Source organism: Rousettus aegyptiacus, unplaced genomic scaffold (assembly GCF_014176215.1).
Source record: "Rousettus aegyptiacus isolate mRouAeg1 unplaced genomic scaffold, mRouAeg1.p scaffold_m13_p_15, whole genome shotgun sequence".
Classification (NCBI taxonomy): domain Eukaryota; kingdom Metazoa; phylum Chordata; class Mammalia; order Chiroptera; family Pteropodidae; genus Rousettus; species Rousettus aegyptiacus.
Genome location: NW_023416290.1, coordinates 28,694,010 through 28,718,830, shown reverse-complemented (window position 1 = coordinate 28,718,830; position 24,821 = coordinate 28,694,010). Strand labels below are relative to the sequence as shown.

Genomic DNA, 24,821 nt, shown 5'->3' with positions numbered 1-24,821 from the left:
AAGCCTCAAAATTGTGTATATCTTGTGGCCTTGTACCACTTTTAGTAGGAATTTATTATAAAGAAATAATCATAGATAGGCTTAAAGATTTAGCTGTAAGAGTAAAAAGTTAGAAACATACTAAAGGAAACAAACTAATTGGAAATAAACATTTCAAGGTAGGAAAATGGTTAGCGTCTACATGTTGTATAAACTCAATATTTCATTAAATTTAAAATGCTGTCAGTTCTAAAATGCATTGTTATTATATGTACCAACAAGAAAACCATGCTGCTATCAGTTATAATTGTAAGAAGTCACTAATTGTAAAAAGCACCCTATTTTAGAGAGTCTAAAGTGTAATAAAACATTTCTCAGAATTAATAAAGTAGGTCAACAAATATTTATCGAGCATTTCCTGTGGACTAGGAACTATAAAATAATGGTTTGTGCAAGTATTTCATAACATGGAAAATGTTTATGATACATTATTTAAAAATAAAATCACATCCATTTATTTACCCACCACAGATACTAAAAACCTGAAGTTGGCCAAATGCTAAGTACTAGACATCGAAAATACAATGATAATTTAAACTGACTGGTTTTGTTGTTCTGATGAAGATTTATAGCTTGATATCCTTATTTTTTTGTTACAAAAAAACAAAACATTAAATATATTTGCACATTTATGCAAAGAAAAAAATTTGGAAGATATACTTAAGTCTTGAGAACAGTGGTTGTTTCTGGTTGATTAAAGCTGATGTTAATTTTCTTATATTTGCCAGGTTGTATTTTCTTACTTTTCCTCACTAAACCTATTTCTTTTGTAATAAGAATTGAAAATAGTTTTAAAATGTAAGGGAAATTTTTTATACATAAATTTTCTATGATTTATATATATACATTTGTGATTTTAGGCTTCATTGTGGAGTTCTATGCACTTGAAAGATTCTATATAGAGAATTTGAACATATATTTCATACTATATTTTGACTTTAAAAATTTACGATTAGTGAATAATGTGTAATAATTTTGAAAAAATCAGCAATGCTTTGTGCCAGTAATTTGTTGTAGGCTTTATTTTAGAATCAATAACTTGTCAAACATTTGCTTCTAAGAATTTGTTGTATCAGTTCTTTGCTTTGATTTTAAGACTATGTATCATTACAGTCTTCACATAAAAGCTTACTTTCAGAATAATTTAGTTTGTAGATTATTGACTTCTGATGGCTGTCAATGTGCCAATAGCCAAATAAACAAAGATTTAGGAGACTGGCTTCACTTAATTAAATGATAACGCTGAACATTTAAAGAGGTGATGGTTGGTTTTCCTTTCCCAAGCTCATATTTTATTTCTTCTGTTAAAAATCTGAAGGGAAGTAACTAGTTTATTATTATAAACTATTTAATGTTCATTTTAACTACAAGTATTTTTGACTATAATATTTTTAAGTCTGCTATTTTTTCATAGGAAGAAAAGGAGTTAGGAGAGAGAAGAGCAGCTGAACTTACTTGCCTCACTGGACTGTTTTTCCTTAGAAGAACTCAGGAAGTCATAAATAAATATCTTCCACCTAAAATAGAGAATGTAGTCTTTTGCCGACCAGGGGCACTACAGATTGAGCTTTATCGAAAGCTGTTGAATTCTCAGTCTGTCAGGTTCTGTCTTGAAGGGTTATTGGAAAATAGTCCTCATCTAATATGTATTGGAGCTCTTAAAAAACTATGCAATCACCCCTGCCTTTTGTTCAACTCTGTAAAGGTAAGTAGTATGTGAGACTGTCAGGGAATATGAGCTGAGGGTTCTATTTCACATGAATCTAATGTGGCAGATTGAATTAATTCCTGGGGTTGCATTTGTGGCTTTCCCTAAAGCTCTGAGTCTTTCCAGTATGCTTCTGCTATAGAGCTGATCCAGCCTCCTACTTATTCTTCAGAGCATGTCCACATTCATATAGCTGAACTAGGGATGAAATGAGTTTGAGTCTCTGCCTTCTAGAGTGTGTTCCCTATTCCCTTTTGTACTTTGTCTAATACTTTGTTATGGTCTGTCTCTTATTTTATACTAACATAGCCAGTCAGTTTTGTTTGGTGCTAATAAATACAAAATTTACCATTAAAAGTAATAATGTTTTTCCTCATGTAAAAGTAATAAATGATTGTTGGTATGAAATTTGTAAAATTGGGAAAATCACAAGGAGGAATGTAAATTGGTGTAACTGGAAGATAGTTTGGTAGACTGTATCAAAAGCCTTATAATTTTATATGTCTTGTGGCCTGGCATACCACTTTTTGGAATTTATTATATATAAAGAAATAAAGCTCTTCAGCCAGGGAAAACCACATTTTGGTATTAGTAATAATAATCTTATTATTAAGCACTTGCCACATACTAAACATGAAAAACTTTTCTAGTATTGGTTTAGTCACAAAATGTTATGTAATAAGTACTGTTATTACTATCCCCATTTTGGGGTGAAGAAATAGGAGCTCAGAGATATGCATATATCATCCTTTTCCAGAGAAACTTAATTTTGATGATGCTATGCTTATTATTTTAAAATCTTTTTTCAGTCAATAAATTGTGAACGTTTTCTTAAATTAGATAGCTTCTTCAAGTATGATTTTTAGTAGCTAAATAGTTGAACTGACCATTTGGATATTTAATGAGCATAAAACAGTTTGGAATATAGTGATAGTTTTCTCTTTTTGAGTTGGAATTGGGTCCCAGTCCTCACTGTACTACTTAATAGTTCTTTAACTGTGGTCAAGGAACATTCGTGAGCCTTAGTTTTCTTAACTGAAAAGTAGAAACAATGATAACTTCCTGATAATGTTATTGGGCACTTTGATAAAATAGTATGGAAAGAATGTAGTGAAATGCCTGGCTGTGGAGGTTGCACTGTAACTGTTAATACCCTTTTATCCCTAATATGCCCTTAAGTTTTATTTTTATATTTTTTCTTTAAATAATAAAGTTATAATTTGCAAACAAAAGAAATCCTGTGGGTGTCAAATGATGCTTGAGGTCATTAATTATATACTTAAAAAACAGAGTTTTGTACCAGAATTCTCTTAAGTTTATCCTGCAGTGGGTTATATTTACACAATTTATCATGGGAGAAGTCAGCTTCTATAACTCTACAGTAGACAGAATTATAACCATTTATTAACCTTTTAAGAAACAGATTTTATACACAGTGTTAAAAATTAAACCCTTCAGGCATGATGCCCAGCAAAAATAGAAGCTAAAAATACTTCCTTAAAAGGAAGACCTTTTTGCACTTCTGTGTATTTATCCAAGAAAACCAAAATGCTAATTCATAAAGATGTATGAACCCTTATGTTCATGGCAATGCTATTCAAAATGGAAAGATAATTTAGGTTGATGGGCAACGTAAATGCCCATCAACAGACAATTGGATAAAGAAGTTGTGGTTCATATATAATGGAATATTACTCAGTCTTAATAAAAAAATTAAATCTTACCATTTGCAACGACATGGATGGACCTAGAGGTTATTATGCTAGCTGAAATAAGTCAGATAATGATAAATACTGTATGATTTCACTTATATGTGGAATCTAAGGAACAAAAGGAATAAACTAAGGGAAAACAGACTCACAGATACAGAGGACAATCTGGTGACTGCCAGATGGGAAGGGGTTGAGGGGCTGGGAGAAAAAGGTGAAGGGATGGAGAAGTACAAATTAGTAGTTACAAAATAGTCATGAGGACATAGAGTATAGCATAGGGCATATAGTCAGGTATTGTAATGGCTGTGTGTAGAGCCAGATGGGTGATAGAGTAATTGGGGGAATCACTTCATAAACTATACAGATGTCTAACCAACATACTGTATACCTGAAACTAATATGAAATAAAAATAAAAAGATTAAAAACAACAAAAAAAGGAAGACCTCTGACAGCCCAGAGTGTGTGTCTCTTAACTACTAAGAGGTGTAGGATACTACAGACTTTAAAAAGGGTGCATAATTTACAGTCTGAGACTTTGTAAAGCCTTTCCTCTAATATTGTAGCAAATAAGGATCAATAAAAAATGGCTGAAATGAGCCTTCCACACATGTAACAGTGATAAATTTGGTAAATGTGGGAGAGTGAGGAACCCGCCAATCCAGGATTCAACCTAGAAACTGATAGAGTCATTAACAAATATAATCTCTAGACCCGTGTTCACATGTCAGCTAGGCAGTTTTGGAGGGGAAATTTCAGAGATGCTGATAATCACTTCGGAGTAAAATTACTCTAAAAACTATTGGTAAAATAAAACATTTTTATAAATTTATTTAGTTTCAATTATACAGTACATTGGCTAGACATTTATATAGTTTATAAAATGATTCCTTAATTGCTTATTCTCTCCTCTGGTTTTCTACCTAGCCAATATATTCATGCTGACTGCATTTCCTATGCCATGCACCCTATCCCCATGATCATCTATGAGCTACTAATTTGTACTTCTTTAACTCTTCAACCCATTCTCCCAGCCCTGCAAATGCTCCTCCCTCTGTCCATCACCAAATTAAAAGAAAACATTTTTAAGGGATAATAAATTTCTCTGTTAATTTATTGGCAGAATTTTTTCTTCTTGCAGAAGAAATTGTTAAGATTGAGTAAACGACTGTGCTTGGTTTTGAGTATCACCTAGGAGGTGCTGTATGAAGCCCACAAATCAAGGGAGAAGTAATAGCAGGGAGGGAAAGAGGGAAGAAGAGTGAAAAAGAGGTATCAATGAAAAGGAATCTCAGTGTTTTGGAGAGGATAGATTTTGTAGCACTGTTTGCCCTCCTTTTTGCTCTTCATTTCTCTACTGCCACCAACCCCTCCTTTGTATCTAGGCAATGGTACTGCATTTGTAGGGTGAAGGCAGCAGGCATTAGGAGACTGCAATAGAACTGCTCTGTAATTAACTCAGTAGGACCAATGTTAATTTAAAAAAAAAAAAAAAAGACCAAATCTTAATCTATAAAGATTTACATGATAGTTAGCTCGGTCTTTTCAGGTAGCTATTAATCTCACCCCCACCCAATAATTTTAACATTTTTTCTCCCAATTAAAAAAATAAAACATAAACCAGTGTTAACAATCATTTGTTTGGAATAGGAAAAAGAATGTAGCTCAACTTGGGATGAAAATGAAGAAAAAAGTCTATATGAAGGCTTGATAAATGTGTTCCCTGCTGATTACAACCCTCTCCTGTTTACTGAGAAGGAGTCAGGAAAACTACAGGTGCTGACAGAGCTCTTAGCTGTTATCCACGAACTTCGTCCTACTCAAAAGTAAGAGGTCAATTTAATAAACTGCTTGTAAATGCTCATGGAATTTTGGCTTAGACTAGGTTCTCCTCCCCCTCTTATTTTAAAAGAAGGAAACATTAACAGTAAGCTGTTTGCTTCTAGGGGCATGATCAGCTCCCAGTATATTTTAAACTTATTAACAATGTGTCTAAGTTTTTATTTAAGAAAAATTAAATGTAAATACATATGTTTTTTAAAAACTTAGAAATATCCTTTGATGTATAACACCTAGCTTGTTCCTTAATCTCTTTCAGAACCTTTTACTGTCCCTTAAATGTTGATACTCCTTAGGGTTTTCTTTTTAACCTCCTTCTCACTCTAAACACCCTTCCTGCGTTATCTCTACTCCTCATGGTTTTAAACTATCACCTGTATAGTATTGATTCCAAATCTGTCTCCCTAGTCCAGCCCTTTCTTCTAGTTTCCACATCCTTCTTTCTGTTTAATGGACAGCTAAATCTGTCCAGCTGCCCTTCTAGACTTTAAGATTTACATGTCGCAAAGCAACTTCATCATTTAGTCATTGCAAGCCTGTTTTTTTTTCATTATTCCTTGGCTTGACTCACTTTTCTTCTTCTTCAACATTATCAGTCACTAAATCTATTGATTTTATTTCTTAATCTCAGAAATCCATTTCCTTTCTGATACCAAGATTTTTGTTTTGATTCTTATAATTACTGATTTGAGTTATGATGGTCACTTATAAACTTATTTCCTTCTTACTTTCAACCCCCATTACATATGACCCTTGCCCTAAATCATATTTCTGAAGTACAAATGTGACATGTCACTTCCTTAAAAATTATTCACACTCCCGGTTGTCTTTCAGAAATTTCTAAACACTTCAGCATATCAGGCAAGACTTTTCATGACTGACAAATGCCTTGTTTTCTAGCCTCACCTCTCACCATTCCTTCATACTCATGTTGTGGCTGAATCATAGAAATAACCCACACAACCTGTAATTTGCTCTAGTTCTTACTTACCCTCTGCTCTTACGTGTTACATACAGTTTCCTATGCTACTATGATCTCCACTTCTCATTCTTCTGGCTAGCTTTTTCTCTTTGTTAATGCTCAGCTCATGCTTTCTCCTTTTGGAAGTTCCTGGCCTCAGGTTGAGTTAGTGGCCCATCTTGTACCGCATAGTATCCTGTATCTCCCTCTAATAGAACTCTTCTCACATCATATTTAAGTCATTGGTTCTCTTTATAAGTCAATACCTGTAGTGCAGGGACTGTGTCTTCATTATTTTTAGGTGAGAGGCTTTCAAACTGTGCTTATGAATTAAGGCAAAAATACTTAGAAAGATTGCAAAATAGTGATTATATTTGATTATCGAGGAGTCTTAACCTCTTTGGAAGATTTATATTTGACTTGTGCAAATTTTTAGATTTTTTTTTATAGCAATGAAGTGACTAAAACAAGGAAACTTCCTGTGAAATGTCTAATACAATTTGATTAAAATGTTTTATTAGATAATATTTGATATATAGAGAAGAACATGTATAAATAGATGCAGCTTGTCACCCAGTTTGAATTTAAGAGTGTAAACCCTAAGTAAACTTTTATGTAGACTTTTGTTTGCATCTTTTTACTGGTTCCTTTTTGTCTTCTCTGAGTAGGGTATTGGACAAGGAATAATTAGTGAACAGAGTTTTAGAGGAAATGAGAAAAGATAAGGTATGAACATAAGTGTGAGAATTTATCTTTGAAGATGTCTTAGGGGAAAGTTTCCCTCTTGTGGAGGGAAGAAAAGAATAATGAGAGAAAATATAATTTGTGGGGAGGGGTTGAGATGGAGTCATTTTGACTGTTGGTGGGTCCCTAAGAAAACTGAATCCTCCTTTGTCCCATGAAAGAAGCAGCATCACTTCCATAAGTAGCACAGACTGGGTGTTCTGTTTCTTCACATTATCTGAAGAGATGGCCCTTTCTTTCTTTTTTTTTTTAATTGTGGTAAAATACGCATAACAAATTTGCCATCTTAATTATTTCTAGGTGTATTGTTCAGTAATGTTAGGTTTACTCACAATGTTGTGCAACCAGTTGCCAGAATTCTTTTCATTTTGCAAAACTGAAACTATCCCCATTAAATACAACTCCCCATTCCTGCCTGCCCCCAGCCTCTGGCAACCACTCTTCTACTTTCTGTTTCTGTGAATCTGACTACTCTTCTATACCTCATATAAATGGAATCATACAGTATTTTGTCTTTTTGTGACTAGCTTATTTCACTTAACATAATGTCCTCAAGGTTCTTCCATATGTAGCTTATGTCAGAATTTCCTTCCTTTTAAGGCGAAATAATATTTCATTGTATGTATATGTTATATTTTGTTTATTCATTCATCTGTTGATAGATTCTTGCGTTTCTTCCATCTTTTGCCTGTTGTGAATAGTGCTGCTACGAACACGGGTATTCAAATATCTCTTCAAGATCTTGCTTTCAGTTCTTTGGGGTAGATACCCAGAAATGGAATTGTTGGATCATATGGTAATTCTCTTTTAAATTTTTTGAGGAACTACCATACTGTTTTCATAGCAGTAGCACCATTTTACATTCCCACCAATAGTGCAAATCCACATTCTCACCAATATTGTTTTTTGTTTTTTGTTTGATAATAGGTGTCCTAATTGGGTGTGAGATAATACCTCACACTCATTGTATCTTTTTATTAAATTTATTAGAGTAATACTGGTTAATAAAATTATATAGATTTCAAATGTACAATTCTATAATATAGCATAGTATACTGCATTATATGTTTACCACCCAAAGTCAAATCTCCTCCCATCAACCATATATTTAACCTCCTTTACCCTTTTCTACCTTTACTCTTATTCCTTTGCATGTGGTGTTCTAATTTTCCCCTTCCCCCTTTCCCTCTGGTAACCACTATACTGTTGTCTGTGTCTATGAGTTTTAGTCTAGTTCATTTTTTGCTTTCAGTTTTATATCCCATATATGAGTGACATGTTTCGCTTAGCATGATCTTCTCAAGATCCATCCATGTTGTCACAATTGGCAGCATTTCATCTTTTCTTATGGCTGAGTAGTGTTCCATTATATATATGTACCATATCTTCTTTATCCAGTCATCTATTGAAGGACACATTGGTTGTTTCCATGTTCTGGCCACCATGAATAGTACTGCGGGGAACATAGGGGCACAAATATCTTTATGAATAAATGTTTTCGGGTAGATACCCAGAAAAGAGATCGCTGAGTCATATGGTAATTCTATTTTTAGTTTTTTGAGGAACTTCCATACTGTTTTCCATAGTGGCTATACCAATTTACATTTTCCCCCAAGACTCTCCAACACTTGTTATTACTTGTCTTGTTCTTTTTGATAAAGCCATTCTAACAATGTGAGGTGGTATCTCATGGAAGTTTTGATTTGCAAATCCTTACTAGCTAGTGAAGTTGAGCATCTTTTCATATGTCTGTTGGCCATTTGTATGTCTTCTTGGGAGAAGTGTCTGTTGAGGTCCTCTGCCCATTTTTTAAATTGGATTGTTTGTTTTGTTGCTGTTGTTGAGTTGTGTGAGTTTTTATATATTTTGGTATTAGCCCCTTATCGGAGATATTGTATGCAAATATCTTTTCCCATTCTGTTGGTTTCCTCTTTATTTTATTGATGGTTTCTTTTGCTGTGCAGAAGCTTTTTAGTTTAATATACTCCCATTCATTTATTTTTACCTTTGCCTTAGAGGTCAGATTCATAAAATCCTAAGACTAAGGTCCATGAGTTTAGTTTCTATGTTTTCTTTTATACATTTTATTGTTTCAGGTCTATATTTAGGTCTTTGGTCCATTTTGAGTTAATTTTTGTGTATGGTGACAGCAGTCTAGTTTCATTCTTTTTCATGTGGCTTTCCAATTTCCCCAGCACCATTTATTGAAGAAGCTTTCCTTTCTCTTTTGTATGTTTTTGATTCTTTTGTCAAAAATTATTTGTCTATGTATATGTGGGTTTATTTCTGGATTCTCAATTGTTTCTTTTGTCTGTGTCTGTTTTTTTGCCAGTACCATGCCATTTTGATTATTGTTTTTTTGTAGTATGATTTGAAGTCAGGCGGAATGATAACCTCTGGCCTCATTCTTTTTTCTCAGGATTGCTTTGGCTTTTCGGGGTCTTTTATTGTTCCATATTAATCCAATGTTTCTTTGTTCCATTTCTTTAAAAAATACTATTGGGATTTTGGTGGGGATTGCATTAAACTTGTATATTGCTTTGGGTAATATGGCCATTGTAACTTAATTCTTCCAGTCCATGAACACAGACTGTCTTTCCATTTCTGTGTCTTCTTCAACTTCTTTTAATAATGTCTTGTAGTTTTCAGTGTATAGGTCCTTCACATCCTTTAAGTTTATTCCTAGGTATTCTTTTTGTTACAATTCCAAAAGGAATTTTTTTTTTTTCATTTCTTTTTCTGAAATTCCATTGTTAGAATAGAGGAACACAATGGATTTTTGTACAGTATTTTGTATCCTGCCACTTTACTGTATTTGTGTATTGTTCGCAGTTGTTTTTTATGGTTTTCATTTGCATTTCCCTAATGATTAGTGATGTTGGGCATCTTTACATGTTGTTGGCCATTCGTATATTTTCTTTGGAGAAATGTCTATCCAAGTCCTTTGCCTGTTTTGTAATTTCTTCTTTTTTTTTGAATTGTGGCCATTTTTCTAATATGGCATTTTGGGTACAGAGGCCAGGTTTTCCAAGGCTGGGCTGCCTAGGCAGAAGCATTCTCTTGAACTTTAAAAAATATGTTTGATTTTAGGGATAGTAATAATGTCTACACTTGAACTACTGTGTTATCATTAACTTGAACCAGATAGCTATATTAAGGTCTTCTGGCAGAATTCCAGTAGCACATACCGTGATTTTGTATATATTAAAGTGGAAGCATATCTGAGAACGCTTGACTTGTTCAGCAGGTGGCCCTTTTATAGAATTTATTAAAAGCCTACTGCAAAATACAAAAAAGATTCTCTTCCCTCCTGGTTGTTGCATTCATACACTAGACGTCATGCACTAGACGTCATAGCTTGGAGAGCAGAGATGCATTCCAACCCTCGGGCATCTCTTGATTAGACTCTTCAGTGCTGGGTATGTCTTGGAGTCTACCATACATGGCAGCTTTGTCTACAGATTTCAGGAGCTGTAGGGGACAGTCTGGTGACCATAAAAATAGTAGTCTTGCTTCAAAGTGGTATGTACCTATGAGGTGTTGGGTACTCTAGACCTTTAAAAGGGGATTATCCAAGATCCTTACCATGTAATCACCCATCCCATCAATCTACATCTAGCCTTGTAAGAACTTTGGGGAAAATATTCTAAAGCCAGATTTCCTTTTGTCCACCAAAGTTGTATCAGAAAAACTATGGTTAGATAATATTATTCATCCCTATAATAGAGTAGAAAAAGGGAGGAAAAAACAATTGACCTATTAGTGTAGGAATTGTGGTAAGTTGCAAAAAATGGTCTTATATTCTTTCTTCCCTTACATCCTTGTTCCTTTGCTGTGTAACTTTGAGTGAGCTCCCACTCTGACTCATTTCAGCTACATGATTTACATTGGGCTGTTGGATATTGGGAAATGTGGGACAAAAAGAGGCTTGAGAAGATCTCGTGCCTTGGGGTTTGTCTTCCCTTGTTGTTCCTGGAAACTGTCACTATGTGAATAAACTTGGGCTAGCCTGGTAGAGGATGAGAGACCCGTGGAACAGCTGAGGACCTCCAACTTGTCAGTTGACATGGTAGTTGACCACAGATGATTGACTCAGCCCAGCCACAACAAGCAGAGGAACCTCCTAGGTGAGCCCAGCCCAAATTGCCAACCTTCAGAATCATGAGCTATTGTTTTAAGCCACACAGTTTTGGGGTGGTTTGTTAGATAATAAAAGGTAACTGATATTGGAATACAAATGTAAATTATTGTTGGATTTTCTTAACTTGTTAGTATAGGTAATTTTTAAAAATGTAATTTAAAAATTGCTTTATTTTAAAAAATTGTAGTGCTAACAATTATCTCATAGCTATTAAATTCACAGGAAATATTTTTGATGTATTTTGTATTCTGTATTTTTTGCTTAATTATTGAACTTTGACTATTATAATAAATACTGGCTTTACTTTTTACCTTATTTTATATTTAAACATTTTATTTTATGAAAATTTTAAAAGGCTTATTATAGAAAAACCAGCAGTCCACAGTTCCATGTCTCTCCATTTATATCCTGTTTCTCAGAGGTAATCACCCGTAGGATATTGCCAGACCGTATTCTTATATTGCTATCTCTTGTCCCGTCCATTTTTTTCATTCCAGAATTTCTGTTGATTCTTTTTAAATAATTTTAAATAATTTCTATCTCTTTGTTAATATTCTCATTTTGTTCATATATTATTTTCCTGATTTTTAGTGCTTTATCCATGACTTCCTTTAGCTCTTTGAGCATATTTAAGACAGTTGTTTTAGTCTGTCTCATAAGCCTGTGTTTCTTCTGGGATAGTGTCTGGGGATTTATTTTGTTCTTTTAAATGGACTGTATTTTCCTGTTTCTTAGTATGCCTTGTGATACACCTTTTTTGACAACTGGGCGTTGGAAAAACAGCCTCTCCCAAGTCTTTACAAATTGGCTCCATGTGGGAGAGACTTTCAACTAATCAGTCTTTATTGAAGGCTCAGTTTTTCCTGGGCTTTTTCTAGGCATTTGCTTTTTCAATTCCTCCTGTCAGCTCCAAGCTGGTTGAGAAGGGAAGTTTTCAGTGGTGAGATGTCCAGTTGGAAGAATGCAAAAGAGGCTGCTGACATGAGAATGAAATGGCAGGCACAAATTTTTTTGTGGGGAGTGCAGTTCTATTGTGGGAAGTGCTGTCTGTTGCGAGGAGCGGGCTTCTGCTCTTTTTCTGCCCTCCTTCTTGTGCCCCCCTTCTGCTCCCCAGGGGACCGCATGGCTCCACACATATCAGAGTACGATAGTGGCATTCAGCCACACATGCATGATACAATAAGCTAAAGTATGTTTACATATTTTAGGTAGGCGCCCTACTACACTACTGTAATGTTCTAAATGCAGGGTCCTATTCCTAGCTGCGAGCCTGGATCACCCCTAGACCTGGGACCAGTCAGCCTGGACCCACACCTCTATCTTTAAAAGTCTTAATTTTTTAAAGAGTCTCACTTCTGCTTCTTCTGGAACCTTAGCTTTCCTGTTGTATTCTTAATTCAGTGATCTCTTGCTTCAGGTGCCTGCCAGAAGGGTTTTTCACTAGCCATGCCTGCACCTTCCTGCAGCTTCCCCTAGCCTGAGATCCTAGCTGCTTTTTGCCCTTTGAACTGTGTTAGGTTCACAGAGATCCATCCTTTAGGTAACCTACAAACAAGTTAGAATATTTACAAATTAATTCCACTCCGTTCTCTCCAGTTTACAGAAGGGATTAGGCTGCCACATAGGCCAAAACAATGCCACACCAGGGATGGGGCCAGGGTGAATAAAAGCACTATGTAATTCCTTACCTTTTTAAATGTGGCTTTTTCTTGATTGGGTATTCACTTGGTTGCTGCAAATCTTTGATTTCCAGACGTCTATGAAGTTATTTTTGTCAGTTTCTTGGTTATTTAATGTTTCCATGGGAGAATGAGGACCCGGAGCATCCTAGTCCATCTTGTTGTTGTGGCTTATCTCATTAGTTTTTGGTATCTAGTGACTTCCTCTTATGATTCCTAAGAATTTAGCACTCATTTCCACTGTTCACCTCAATTCATTCTTCCAAGACAGTTACTTAATTTTGATTAATATTTAATACTTATGAAAAGACAAGGGTCTCAAGGTCTCAGTGTTCTTAGTAAGTGCCATTATTACTAAATGTTAAAATGTAGCACAGTATTTTGCAGATGCAGCTGTAAATAGGATGTGCTGAACCCAACCAAGGCAACCCTAGCCAACAGCAAAAGAAGAAATCAACATATAATGAACCAAATAGTGTACATAGCAATGGCTAAGCCTGTCTTCAGATGTTGTGGTGCGTTCAAATCTAAGACCCATGGAGCTGATTGAGATTAATTATGAGCCTTTATTAGCCGCATGGTTAAGGAAATCAGCCCTGGGTCTTTTTTTGAGGCAGTTTATGAAGCCTCTCACTACATCTTAGAACAAAGAGAGAGAGTAGGGAAATTACAGAAAGCAGAAGTTAACCGTTAATGTCCTTTACAAAGATAAATGTATCTTGGGGAATTGCTAGTGTAAACATAGCCTGGTAGACAGTCTTGTTATCTGTATCTTGGAATGTTGTGCCTCTTCCTGGGACTTTGGTGCCTCGAGGAATCACTTCCTTGTTACTGATTTACTGGGAAGTCTTCACTCTTACAATTTCAAAAGAGGCAGCTCACAAAGCCCAAAACTACATTAAACAAGAAAGCAGTTTACAGAAGCAGAAGTCGACCATTAACGCAATACAAATACATCACCTCATACTACACTCAGGTTAATAAGTGAGCAGATTACAGAAGCAGACACTGGCCATCTTCATATCCTATACAATACATTTCCTAAACCCACACCCAAACAAGTAGGACAACTTCTGGTATCTAAAGATATTTCTTCCCTGTAGCTGACTTAGCTAGTTGGCTCACTTTGAAAATCTTCCACCCTTAACACAGAGAGACAAAGCTTTTGGACGGAGCTTTGCTTACTGCAAGTAAATAAAACTACCTAATGACAACCACATCTTGTTTTTTAATAGAACACCCTAAGCTGTGAACCCCTTGAGTTCTCTTGAGTTTGGTAATGGTTATGTTATTACAACTAAGTTGTTGTTTACTGTTAAGCCAAATTACTACAATTACATTTCTTTCCCTGAACAACTTTTCGCCTTCTGGAGCTGTTGATTGCCTTTTTACCTTTCTTCCCCATTTGCTTTATTTTTTGTATTAGAGTCTTCCTATACCCTTCATTACCTTTCAGTACATCTTTCCTGTCAGACTCTAAGTTCTTTTGTATTTTCTTTGCGTTTTCTCTTGGAGTCCTCTGCTTCTGCCACAATTTGAACTGGTTGTTCTCTAATCTTGCTACATTAGCTGCCATCCTGGGACTTTGCTTAACTATCACCTATAAATTTGTTTTTCTTTTGCGTTGGATCTCCTGTTTCCTGGGTGTTATTTTGCTGAACCACATCCTATAGTAGCTTACTAAGAAAGATAAGATAGGAGGTAAATGTTTTTGACTTCTTTCCTGTCTGAAACTGTCTTTATTCTATCCTAGCACTTGACTGACAACTAGCCTGGTTATAAGATTCTAGATTGAAATAGAATTCTCTTAGAATTTTGAAGGGATTGCTTTATATGTACATATTCTAGTGTTCAGTGTTGGCTATTGAGATGTCTGATGCCTTCTGAATTCTATTCTTTGCTTATAACTTGTTTTTTCTTCATGAAAGCTCTACCAGCTTTTCTTCATTCCTCATAGTTTGAGTTAAAATTTTGATGTGCTTTAATATGGATCATTTTTTCATTTATTAAGCTGGGAACTTTTTAGTAGGTCCTTTTAATCTGAAGACCCTCAAGTCTGGGAAATCCTTCTCTCTCCCCTCCCCTTCCTCTATATCTTTTTCTCTAAACATTTTCTTCCTTTCTTCCTTCTTTCTTTTTCCTTCCCTTTCCCTTTCTCTTTGTCTTTCTCTTTCACCTTCCCTTTCCCTCCCTCCCTCCCTCCCTTCCGACCTTCCTCCCTCCCTCCCTGCTTTCCTTCCTTCCTTCTTTACTTCTTTCCTTGCCCCCCCCCTTCTCTTCCTTCCCCTCTCCCTCCTCCCCACCTCCTTTCTTTTTGGGAATTTATGTCAGATATTGAGCCTCATGGGTTGATTCTTTAATTCTTTTTATTTTTCTCTCCTATTGGTCATTACTTTCCTTTTTCATCTATTTCCAAACAGACTGTCTTGTTATTATCTTCCAGCTCTCCAATTAAGATTTTATTTTGGCTATTATTTCAAATTTCTAAGATATTTTTCTTATTCTTGATTTTTTTGTTGTTGTTGATGCCTCTCCTTCTTGTGAACACTATCTCTTATTTGAGGATATTAATTGTTTTCCTAAAGTTTCTTCTGTTTTCTCCATTGCTGTTTTATATTGAGTTTTTTTAAATTATTTTTTTGTTTTTGTTTCTATTTTTCATGTTGAAGGCTCACCTCAAATAGCTGGTGATCCTTGGTGTCCATTCATATTTAAGAGCGAGGCAGTAAAACATTAATTGAATGTTCAGGGCTTGTTAACTGGTCACCCTCATTGGGTAATCAGGCAGCAAGTTGACATTTTTATTTAGGAACTGTCTATCTGTGGATCTTCTCTCTGGGGTCACTTAAGTCATCCCAGAGATTAATCTTTCAATAATAACTTCCCTGGGGTGGGATGTGAGAGAGATGCCTGACTGCTGGTGTACTGAGAGTTGGCAGGAAAAGGGGACTAGGATCTTACCCAGTATGCAGGCTTTCCTTTTAATTAGTCATTGTATCCCTTTTGCCTAAAGTCTTCTGGTCTAATTTTCTTTGGTTTACTTTCTCCAGACAAGCTCCAGAAAAGTCAACGGGTTACTTAGGGTAGGGCGTAGGTTCTACCTACTAGTGCTCTTATAAGAGTACCAGTCTCCTTCCTTCTGAGGTACCTTAAGAAGATTCTATAGTGTGAATGAACTTGCACTTGTTTCTTATTGGAATCTCCCTCTTTGGACACTTAGGTTTCACCTTCTCAGTACTCATATGCAAGTCACTATTCCATTATTCTCTGTTTTCATATATAAATGTCTCCTTGTTTTATCAGAGATAGAGTTTGCATTTCTTTTTCTCATTCTCCTGTTTTTAGGGTGACTTCAGAGAGGAGAAGAAGGCAGAAGGGTATTTACTTCACTATCCTAAAGCTTTAAAATTGAATTTAAAGGAGAACCTGTGTTTTAATGTATACATTGTTGCATGTTTTATAAGTATCAGTGATAATATTATTTGGCATTTTCTTTCATTTAAAAAAATCTAGTATTACATATAAATTGTTGATATAAAGAATCTTTTTGGTTGACAGGGTAGTGTTGGTATCTAACTACACACAGACCTTGAATATTTTACAAGAAGTATGCAAGCGTCATGGATATACTTATACAAGACTTGATGGACAAACACCAATCTCTCAAAGGCAGCAAATTGTTGATGTCTTCAATAGCAAATACTCTTCTGATTTTATTTTTTTGTTAAGTTCAAAAGCTGGTGGTGTGGGACTTAACCTTATTGGAGGATCTCACTTAATTCTCTATGACATTGATTGGAATCCAGCCACTGATATCCAGGTAGGACTATTTATGCATTAAATAAACATGAAACGCCTACTGGGGATATAATACCTGCTGGCAATATAAAGATGTTGATGATGTTTGATAACTGCTTCATATTGAGCTCATATTTTGTATCAGGCACTCTGCTAAGTGCTTTCCATCTATTCAGTCTTCACAACAATCCTGCAAGTGTGTATATGATTCCATTTTGCAGATGAAGATATAGAAGCTTATTTTAGGTCACATAGCTTATAAGAGGCGGAGCTGGGATTCAGACCTAACCTGTATGTCTTTAGGCTATAATTCACTGCACAGCTTCGTGATGCTTATGACCATCAGGGGAAGACAATAAAGTATAGATCCTGTGATCAGTGTTCGTGCAGGGTGCAGTAAAGATATAAAATTAGCTAGTTTATAAAAGTATTTCAGAAGAAGCCGTTGATTTTCTTTAAAATATAGTCCATCTGCAAGTATTTTGAGATTTCTACCTATAGATTTGCACCTCAGTTGGTATCTGTGTAAGAGGACCCTAAGATAACCCTTAGATTTAATGATTCACTGGAAGGACTCACAGAACTTAGAGAAGCAGCTGTATTTATGGTTATGGTTTATTACAGTGAAAGGATACAAATTAAAATCAGTAAAGGTAAAAGACACATAGAACAGAGTCCAGAAGAGACCAGGCACAAGCTTCCAGTTTTCTCCCACTGGAGTTATATGGACAACATTTAATTTTCCTAGCATTCATAAGTGACAACATATATGGAACATTGGCAGCCAGAGAAGTTGACTCGCATCTTGGCATCCAGAGTTTTTGTTGGAGGTCGATCATGAAGGCATGGAGTACTCAGTGCCTGACCTTAGTCACTCAGTCTCCAACCCCTCTTGAGGTCAAGCTGACTCTACATGGCCCAAGGCCTCGCCTAAGTCATATTGCTTCCATAAACTGTCCAGTGTGGCTCAAGGTCCCAGGTAAACAACGCTTCTATCAAGCAGGATATTCCATGGGTTTAGAGAATATCTCCCAGGAGCTGGCTGAAAGCCAGATTTTTCTCTGGAATGTGCAGGGTTTGAACGTCTGCCCTTTACTGTAAAATATCATTGATAATTCCTGAAACCACAGGGATCTATCTAGAGCCTGAACTGATTACAGGTATCCTAGGGATTCCTTAGGGGTTAGTCGTAAGCTGCTTGGTCTAGGCATAAACCATCATCCATGCCCATGCTGTTCTTGGTTCTCTGCATTCTTGCTGTCCAGACTCAATGTCCCATTCTTTGATCTAGTTATACCCTCCCACTGTTACTGTCATCCCTGCAGTTATTTTACAGCACTGCAGTGAGTGTTCATCCTTTCCTTGTTCTAGGAAAAAGATATGAAGTAGAGAATGCTTGGGTATACCTGGGCTTTGTTTTCTGAAGCTATAATACATTCTTAAATGTATTACTGTAAATTGCTTATGGGGAAAGGGCTATTATTTTCTACCATACTCTCAGAATTCTCATTTATTTTCTAAGGCAATGTCTAGAGTGTGGAGAGATGGTCAGAAACATCCTGTACATATTTACAGACTCCTAACTACAGGTAATAACCCTTTAGTGTGAAAAAATGTATTTCCTTTGAATAATTAAAAAAACTTTTTTTTTTTTTTGTTAATCTGTGCTTCAATATCAGGAATATTGTTCTTTTCTTAACTAGTATGCTCAGCATGTTTTACCCTACAAAAATTGCAGACGTAAAGTTTGAAATGAAATCTAATGAATGTTTTCTTTTCAGGTACAATAGAAGAAAAGATCTATCAAAGGCAGATCAGTAAGCAAGGTCTTTCTGGGGCAGTTGTAGACCTCACCAGGACATCTGAACATATGCAGTTTTCAGTAGAGGAACTTAAAAATTTGTTCACATTACATGAAAGTTCACATTGCATTACTCACGACCTACTTAACTGTGATTGTACAGGAGAACAAGATCATACAGGTTTGTTATATTTTAGTTGTTACGATGGTAAAGTTAATTTGTCTTCAGCAGTTGAAGATATTTAAATACAGAATAACTAAAATATTGAGCATTTACATGTGTTAATTTTTTTTTCCCTCAGTTCATAGGGCAACTGCCCGATGGGTATTTGAGAACATATTAATTAGAACCTTATTGGTTCTCTCAGTTTAGTGAACCAGTTGTGAAAAATTTAACTTATTTAGGAAAAGTCTTTCAAATCCTAGTATTATGGATTCAGAATTAGAAAAATGATTTTAATCTTTTATTTCTTTCTCACAAAAGACATACACTTGACAGAATAATCCTACTCTTTGTTTATTTCATGGAGAACTTAATCATAAGCTTTCATACATCCTAGAGCAGTTAGCATGGGCCATCATACTTCTCAGTACTTGATGAATTGCTAGTGCTGCTTAAGTGAAGCTAAAAACATTAATCCTCTAGAATTAACACCATTCAAATAAAAATTGGATCACAAGTAAGACTTGAATGAGCAATGTTTAGTAGTTTATTACACCTACTGAATATAATAAGTTATATTCAGTAGGTGTAATAGACTGTATGAGACTGACACAAAATAATTCATATTTCATATAAATCAATATTTGATCTATTGTGTTTTCTATTTTAAAAATTTCTGTTCTTATATCTTCTTTTTCTTTATAATTACTTTAATGTTATTATTTATTGAATTGAATACTTAGCTTTATGATTTTCAGTCTTCTCTATGAAATGAGTATTTAAGACTGAATTTTCCTCAAGCTTAATCTCATACTTTGATAAGCAGTCTTTTTAGTATTCAGTTCTAAATATTTTGTAATTTCCCATCATGATTTATTTGACTCATGAATTATTGAAAAATATTTTAAAATGTATTTTAGTTTTTGTTATTGAATTCTGGCTACTGTACTGTAGTCTGAAATATGGTCTACATGATATTGATTTTTTGATAACTATAGATACTTGCTGTTTGGCCTGATGTCTGATCACTTTGTAATTGTTTCTTTTGTGCATGAAAACCATGTATATTTTCTTAATTACTTAGTTTAGAGTTCTGCCATATTAACCAAATTTTCTGTTACCAAATCATTCTTATCTTACAGATTTAAAATTTTACTGTTTGTCTCATAAATTGGTAATATATTTACATGGCTCAATTATTTAAAAATATACAAGGTACATGGTAAAAACTTCCTCCCACAATATTTTCATCTTCCTAATTTCTAGTCGTTCTACCCCTTAAGAAACCACCAGTATAGTTTTTTGTGTATCCTTCTAGATATATTTTTATGCACATGAAAGGAACTCTGAATATATATATTCTTATCTATTTTTCTCCCAATAAAGAGTAGCATAGTATATATCTGTATCTATCTATCTAGCTATCTAGCTAGCTATCTAGCTAGCTATCTATCAATCTTTGATTTTTCAAAGTGTATTTATTTTTTCCTCCCTGAAATGCTATCTTTGCTAGGTATATGCGATTCTAGTTTGTAGGGTTTGGTTGTTTTTTTTTAAATTTTTTTATCAGTACTTTAAGAGTATTCTCTTGTCTTCTAGATTCTCAAAGCAGTCGCGTCATCTCTTAAAGCCACAATTATTTTGAACATTGACAGAATTTTGATATTAAGCAAGCTAATAATTGTTTTTATGGGTGTGATAAAATTTTGAAGAGTAGTCTTTACCTTTTTCAAGTGCAGACTGAAATATTTACAGATGAAATAATATATGCTATATATTTAATAATAAAGAAGTGGAGAAAGTGAAGTCTAAATAAAACAAGATTGACTATTAGTTGATAGTTACTCAAGGTAGGGAATATAAACCTGTAGATTTATTCTTTATCTTGTCAATTTTTATATGTTTTTGAAGTTTCTCATGATTAAAAGGTTAAAAAGTAAAATGTTCAATAGTTTCCATTGCTCTTTGGGTAGGCTAAAATCTTTAAAGTAGTGAGTTAGGGTAGGATAAGTGTTGTAACAAGAAACTCAAAAAGCACAGTGGCTTACCACAACAGAAGTGTATTTCTCACTCATGTAATAGGTCACAGTAGTAAAACAGTCTTCTATAACATGATTTAGTGATCCAGGCTTCTTCTACTTTGGGCTCTACCATCCCTTTAGGTGTTAGAGTTCCATGCTGTGTTGCCTGCACCTGTCAGCCAGCAGGTGAGAGAAGAGATAAAGGAGAAAACCATGTGGTATAGAGTATTTTTATAGAAGTGACATAAGTCACTTCTATCCACATTCCATAGGCCAAACTCAGTGGTTGAATCTAATGTAAGGGAGGCTAGGAAATATGGCTAAGCACCCTAAGAGCCATGGATTTAGTGAGTAACCATCAGCTTCTTCTTTTCATGATTTGATTACAGCGTTTTTCATACTCCAGCTCTTGTAGGTGCACTTCACTTTGCATTACCCAACTTCTCTTCTTGCATTATTCTTTGTCTTTGCCCCCTAGGCTCTAATTGCATTAGACTTGATCATTCTCAGCTGTGCCATATGTCCTTTCTCTTTCATAGCCTTTTCAGTCCCTCTCTTGGAATGTTTTATTTCCCTTCTCCATCTAGTTCTGGCCTTCTTATCTTTCAGATCTTAATAAAACAAGTCAGATAACCTTGTTATATATGCTCATATGCCTGTATCTTACATGTCCCCTGTATCTCAATTTCATACCTTTACTTTTGTTCGTAGTACGGCTTCGCAGTCAGTCCCTTATCTTCATTTATGAAATCTAGAAAGCTTGAAAGGACAAAACTTGTTTCATCTTTATAAATTTGCAACAAACTTGTTTGGTGACAAAACCTTACTGAAATTGATGTGAATTTATCAATAGCCTTTAATCCATTTTATAGGACTATTCATATGATTTGATGCAGAATATTAACAGGCTTGATTATTAATAGAGAGTGCTGTTTCAGATTGTTTCAGTTATTTTCTGAATTTGGAAACATATCTGGCCCCAAATATTTTGGCCCCAAATGTTTCAGACAAGGGATTGTGGACCTGTAATATATATCTTCAGATGATTATTTGTTTAATGTGTATCTCTCCCACTAGACCTTAAGGTCCTTGAAGTCAGAAACCAAAATGTAATAAATTGCATGAACTCATTATATCATAAAATTTAAAAAAGTATGTAGTAAGATATTGATTGGCTTAAGGATTTTCTCATTGTTTTACTTGTTTCAGGCGATTCATTGGAAAAATTCCCAGTCTCTAGAAATTGTCAGCTTGGTCCACATCACCAGAAGTTTAATTCCTTAAAACCTCTCTCTATGTCACAGCTGAAGCAATGGCAACATTTTTCTGGAGATCATTTAAATCTTACAGATCCTTTTCTTAAAAGAATAAGAGAAAATGTATCATTCTTTTTTCAGAATATAACCAATCAAACTACTGCTCCATGATGAAAGATTACTTCATGACATTCCCTTGCTTCTCTTTAAAAATAATAAGTAAATGTAATTTTGAAAACTGTAGTAAATGTAATTTTGAAAAAATATAATTAAATTCTAATAAATTTTGTTACAAAGTATATCTTTGATACACGGTCAAAACTGTTGGAGTTGTTTAATTTTTTGTATACTTAAATGTGGAAACATTAAAGACATACTTCTATCATATAATTGTTTATTAATAATTCCATAATTAGCACACTTTTATCAAGTACCCCCTAAGGAATTTTCTTAAGGAATATAAGATAGGTAAAATCCATAGTCTCTATTCTGGGAAAGTCTAATCTGATTAGGAGTACCAGATAAAAATGTGTGAGATAATTGAAAACCCGATAAGTTGAAACTATAGCTAAAGGGAGAAAGAGAATCAGAGACTAGACTTGCAAATGATGAAGACCTTAGAGGTAACAGTGCTGCAGAGCAGTACAAGCATGAATAGTCAGTAGGTTGGGGCAGGAGATGAAGGATGGTGGGACACTTCAGAGTGCTGTTTCTCATTTGAGACCTCAGGCTCATGGGGCACTGACATGCAGTCAATAAAGCCGTGTCCACCAAACATTGTTTGTACACTAAATAAATGCTCAACTACCCTCATGTGAAAGGGTGTCTATAATAATTTTTGACATTAAAAAGTTTTAATGCACAAAGTAAGTATTAGAAGACTGGAGTCAACAAAGAAAAAGGAGTTACTTATTCTCCAGTTGAGGCCTCTATAATCAGTTTTTGCTTCCATTTAGGAAAATTTCTTTTAGACTGAATAGTGTTTTAGGTGTTGAATAAATACTCAATTATGTATCATCGATTTTGAGTTCTTTAGATTTACAGTGCCGTACCTGGGCAGTTGTACATCTAGAATTCATGAGCAGTAAGCTTGGGACCAAATTTATAAGTGAGGAAGTAGTCAACTAATAAGCAAAATGGTGTTTCTTGACCCTTTTATGGCCCCTATATATGAGACTTTACATGTAAAACTTCTTTCAATATCTGTCTTGCCTCATATTATTTAGTGTAAAATTCTTAAAAAATACAATGATGGGGGCCTAGCAATTTTATTGTCTGTCTTAACCGTAGTGAATGTTGGAGTGTGCTGCCCAGACTGCTTCCTTCATTTCCCCAACTGCCTGTGACCTCACATAGCCAAGTCCCTCCCTAAGAATAGCCCTCAGCTGACAGAAGCTGCCTCAGCCAAGGTCGCACTCCCTTCCAGGGTGGCTGGCATCTGGGGATTTGTTGATGCAGGGTAGAAAGGCCCAGCCCCCTTACCTCAATTTAGGGCAACTCTAAATGACCATGTCAGCTCCAGAGGTCCTCAGTTGAGACCTTTGTTGCAGCTTTACTGCTGTTCATTTTCTCTCCATTCCTGCTTCCCTCACTCCCTTACAGATGTTCCTAAGAGCACTTCTCAACAAACTCCCCGCATGCAAATCTGCCTCAGTCTCTTCCAGGGGACCTGACCTAAGACACTATCCATAGGGGTATTCCAGAGGAAAAGCATTTAAATAATTATAATTGATGACATCCAATTGTAAATACTGGGAGAATAATCATTCAAAAGAATGAGCTGATAATATGAAAAAAATTTTGGAAGTATGATTTGCTTTATACCCCATTTGAAAATTAACTGTCAAAAAGAATTACCACTTGAACATTCACAATATTGTGCAACTGTCACCACTGTTTATTTTCAGAAGAGAGTTCTCCCTTTCCCACTTCGTGATCACTGTCGACCCAGAGCTATTGGCCTCCATCCCAATGACTCCTTAGTTAACAAATGCAGTGAACCCTTTTCAACTTTTATCGTGGCTTTTGTTCACATTATTTATTGGTGAACACTTCCTTCCTGAAACTCTTTCCTTCCTTATTTTGATTAAGTGATTAGATTTAGCATTCCATAAATATTTACCGAGTACTTAGTACATTTTGGACATTGTCCTAAGAGTTGTGCATATAACTGAACATAACAGGCAAAGTCTCTGTCCTTATGGTTCTGCTAGCGCATAGAGACTGATACACTTAGTAATATGGCACATGATGGTAAGTGCTATGAAGAAAAATAAGCAAAATAAGGGAGACCTTAAAGTGAAGATGGTAATTGCTGTTTATATGGGGTGGATTTATGCAGAGACCTGAAAAAAGTAGGGGATTGAGAACCATGACATTCTCTTGGAAAAATGTTCTGGACAGAAGGAACCACAAGTGCAAAGGCCTGAATACAGGTAAAGGAATGTTTCACCCGTTTGAGAAATAGCCAGAGGCCATTGTGGAGAGATTGAGAAGAGTGTAAGAGACGAGCTCAAATAGGTGATGGTGCTAGGGGAGATCAGATGTTACAGAGCACTGAAGACCATTTTGAGAGCTTTAGCTTTTGTCCTGAGAGATGAGAAACCACTGGGATTTACGCTGAGGAAGACATGATCTGAAGTGCTCCATGAGAAGAACAGACTGGTGGAACGTTGGGTAGAAGTGAGGTGATGAGTTAGGAGGCTTCTGAAATAATTCAGTGTAAAGGTGATGGTATTGAGACCACGTGGCAGCCAAGAAATGCTAAGTAAGGAATGGTTGGATTTTGGATAGTTTTGAAGGCAGAGCCAATAAGATTTGTGAATAGACTGAATATATATAAGGTATAAGAAACAAGAATCAAGAATGGCTCCAAGATTTTTGGCCTGAGCCAAGGGAGGAAATGTATTGCCAATTAATGAGATGGGAAGACTGAGAGAGGTTTATGGGGAGAAATCAGAA

General features: G+C 35.3%; 1 protein-coding gene across 10 annotated transcripts in view; it reads left to right on the top strand.

The window, feature by feature from the left end:
• Nucleotides 1-22,181, top strand: part of RAD54B (RAD54 homolog B) — an 85,081-nt gene extending 62,900 nt beyond the window's left edge. For 9 of the 10 annotated variants that reach the window (XM_016156066.2, XM_016156071.2, XM_016156099.2 and 6 more), the window contains 6 exons: nt 1,454-1,744; nt 5,108-5,283; nt 16,380-16,641; nt 18,142-18,208; nt 18,401-18,601; nt 21,814-22,181. In XM_016156066.2, the coding sequence (XP_016011552.2) occupies nt 1,454-1,744; nt 5,108-5,283; nt 16,380-16,641; nt 18,142-18,208; nt 18,401-18,601; nt 21,814-22,031 (1,215 nt within the window). In that variant the 3' untranslated portion in view covers nt 22,032-22,181. The remainder of the gene's footprint in view (nt 1-1,453; nt 1,745-5,107; nt 5,284-16,379; nt 16,642-18,141; nt 18,209-18,400; nt 18,602-21,813) is intronic. The other variant, XM_036232876.1, reaches the window with a different exon arrangement.
• Nucleotides 22,182-24,821: the final 2,640 nt, after the last annotated feature.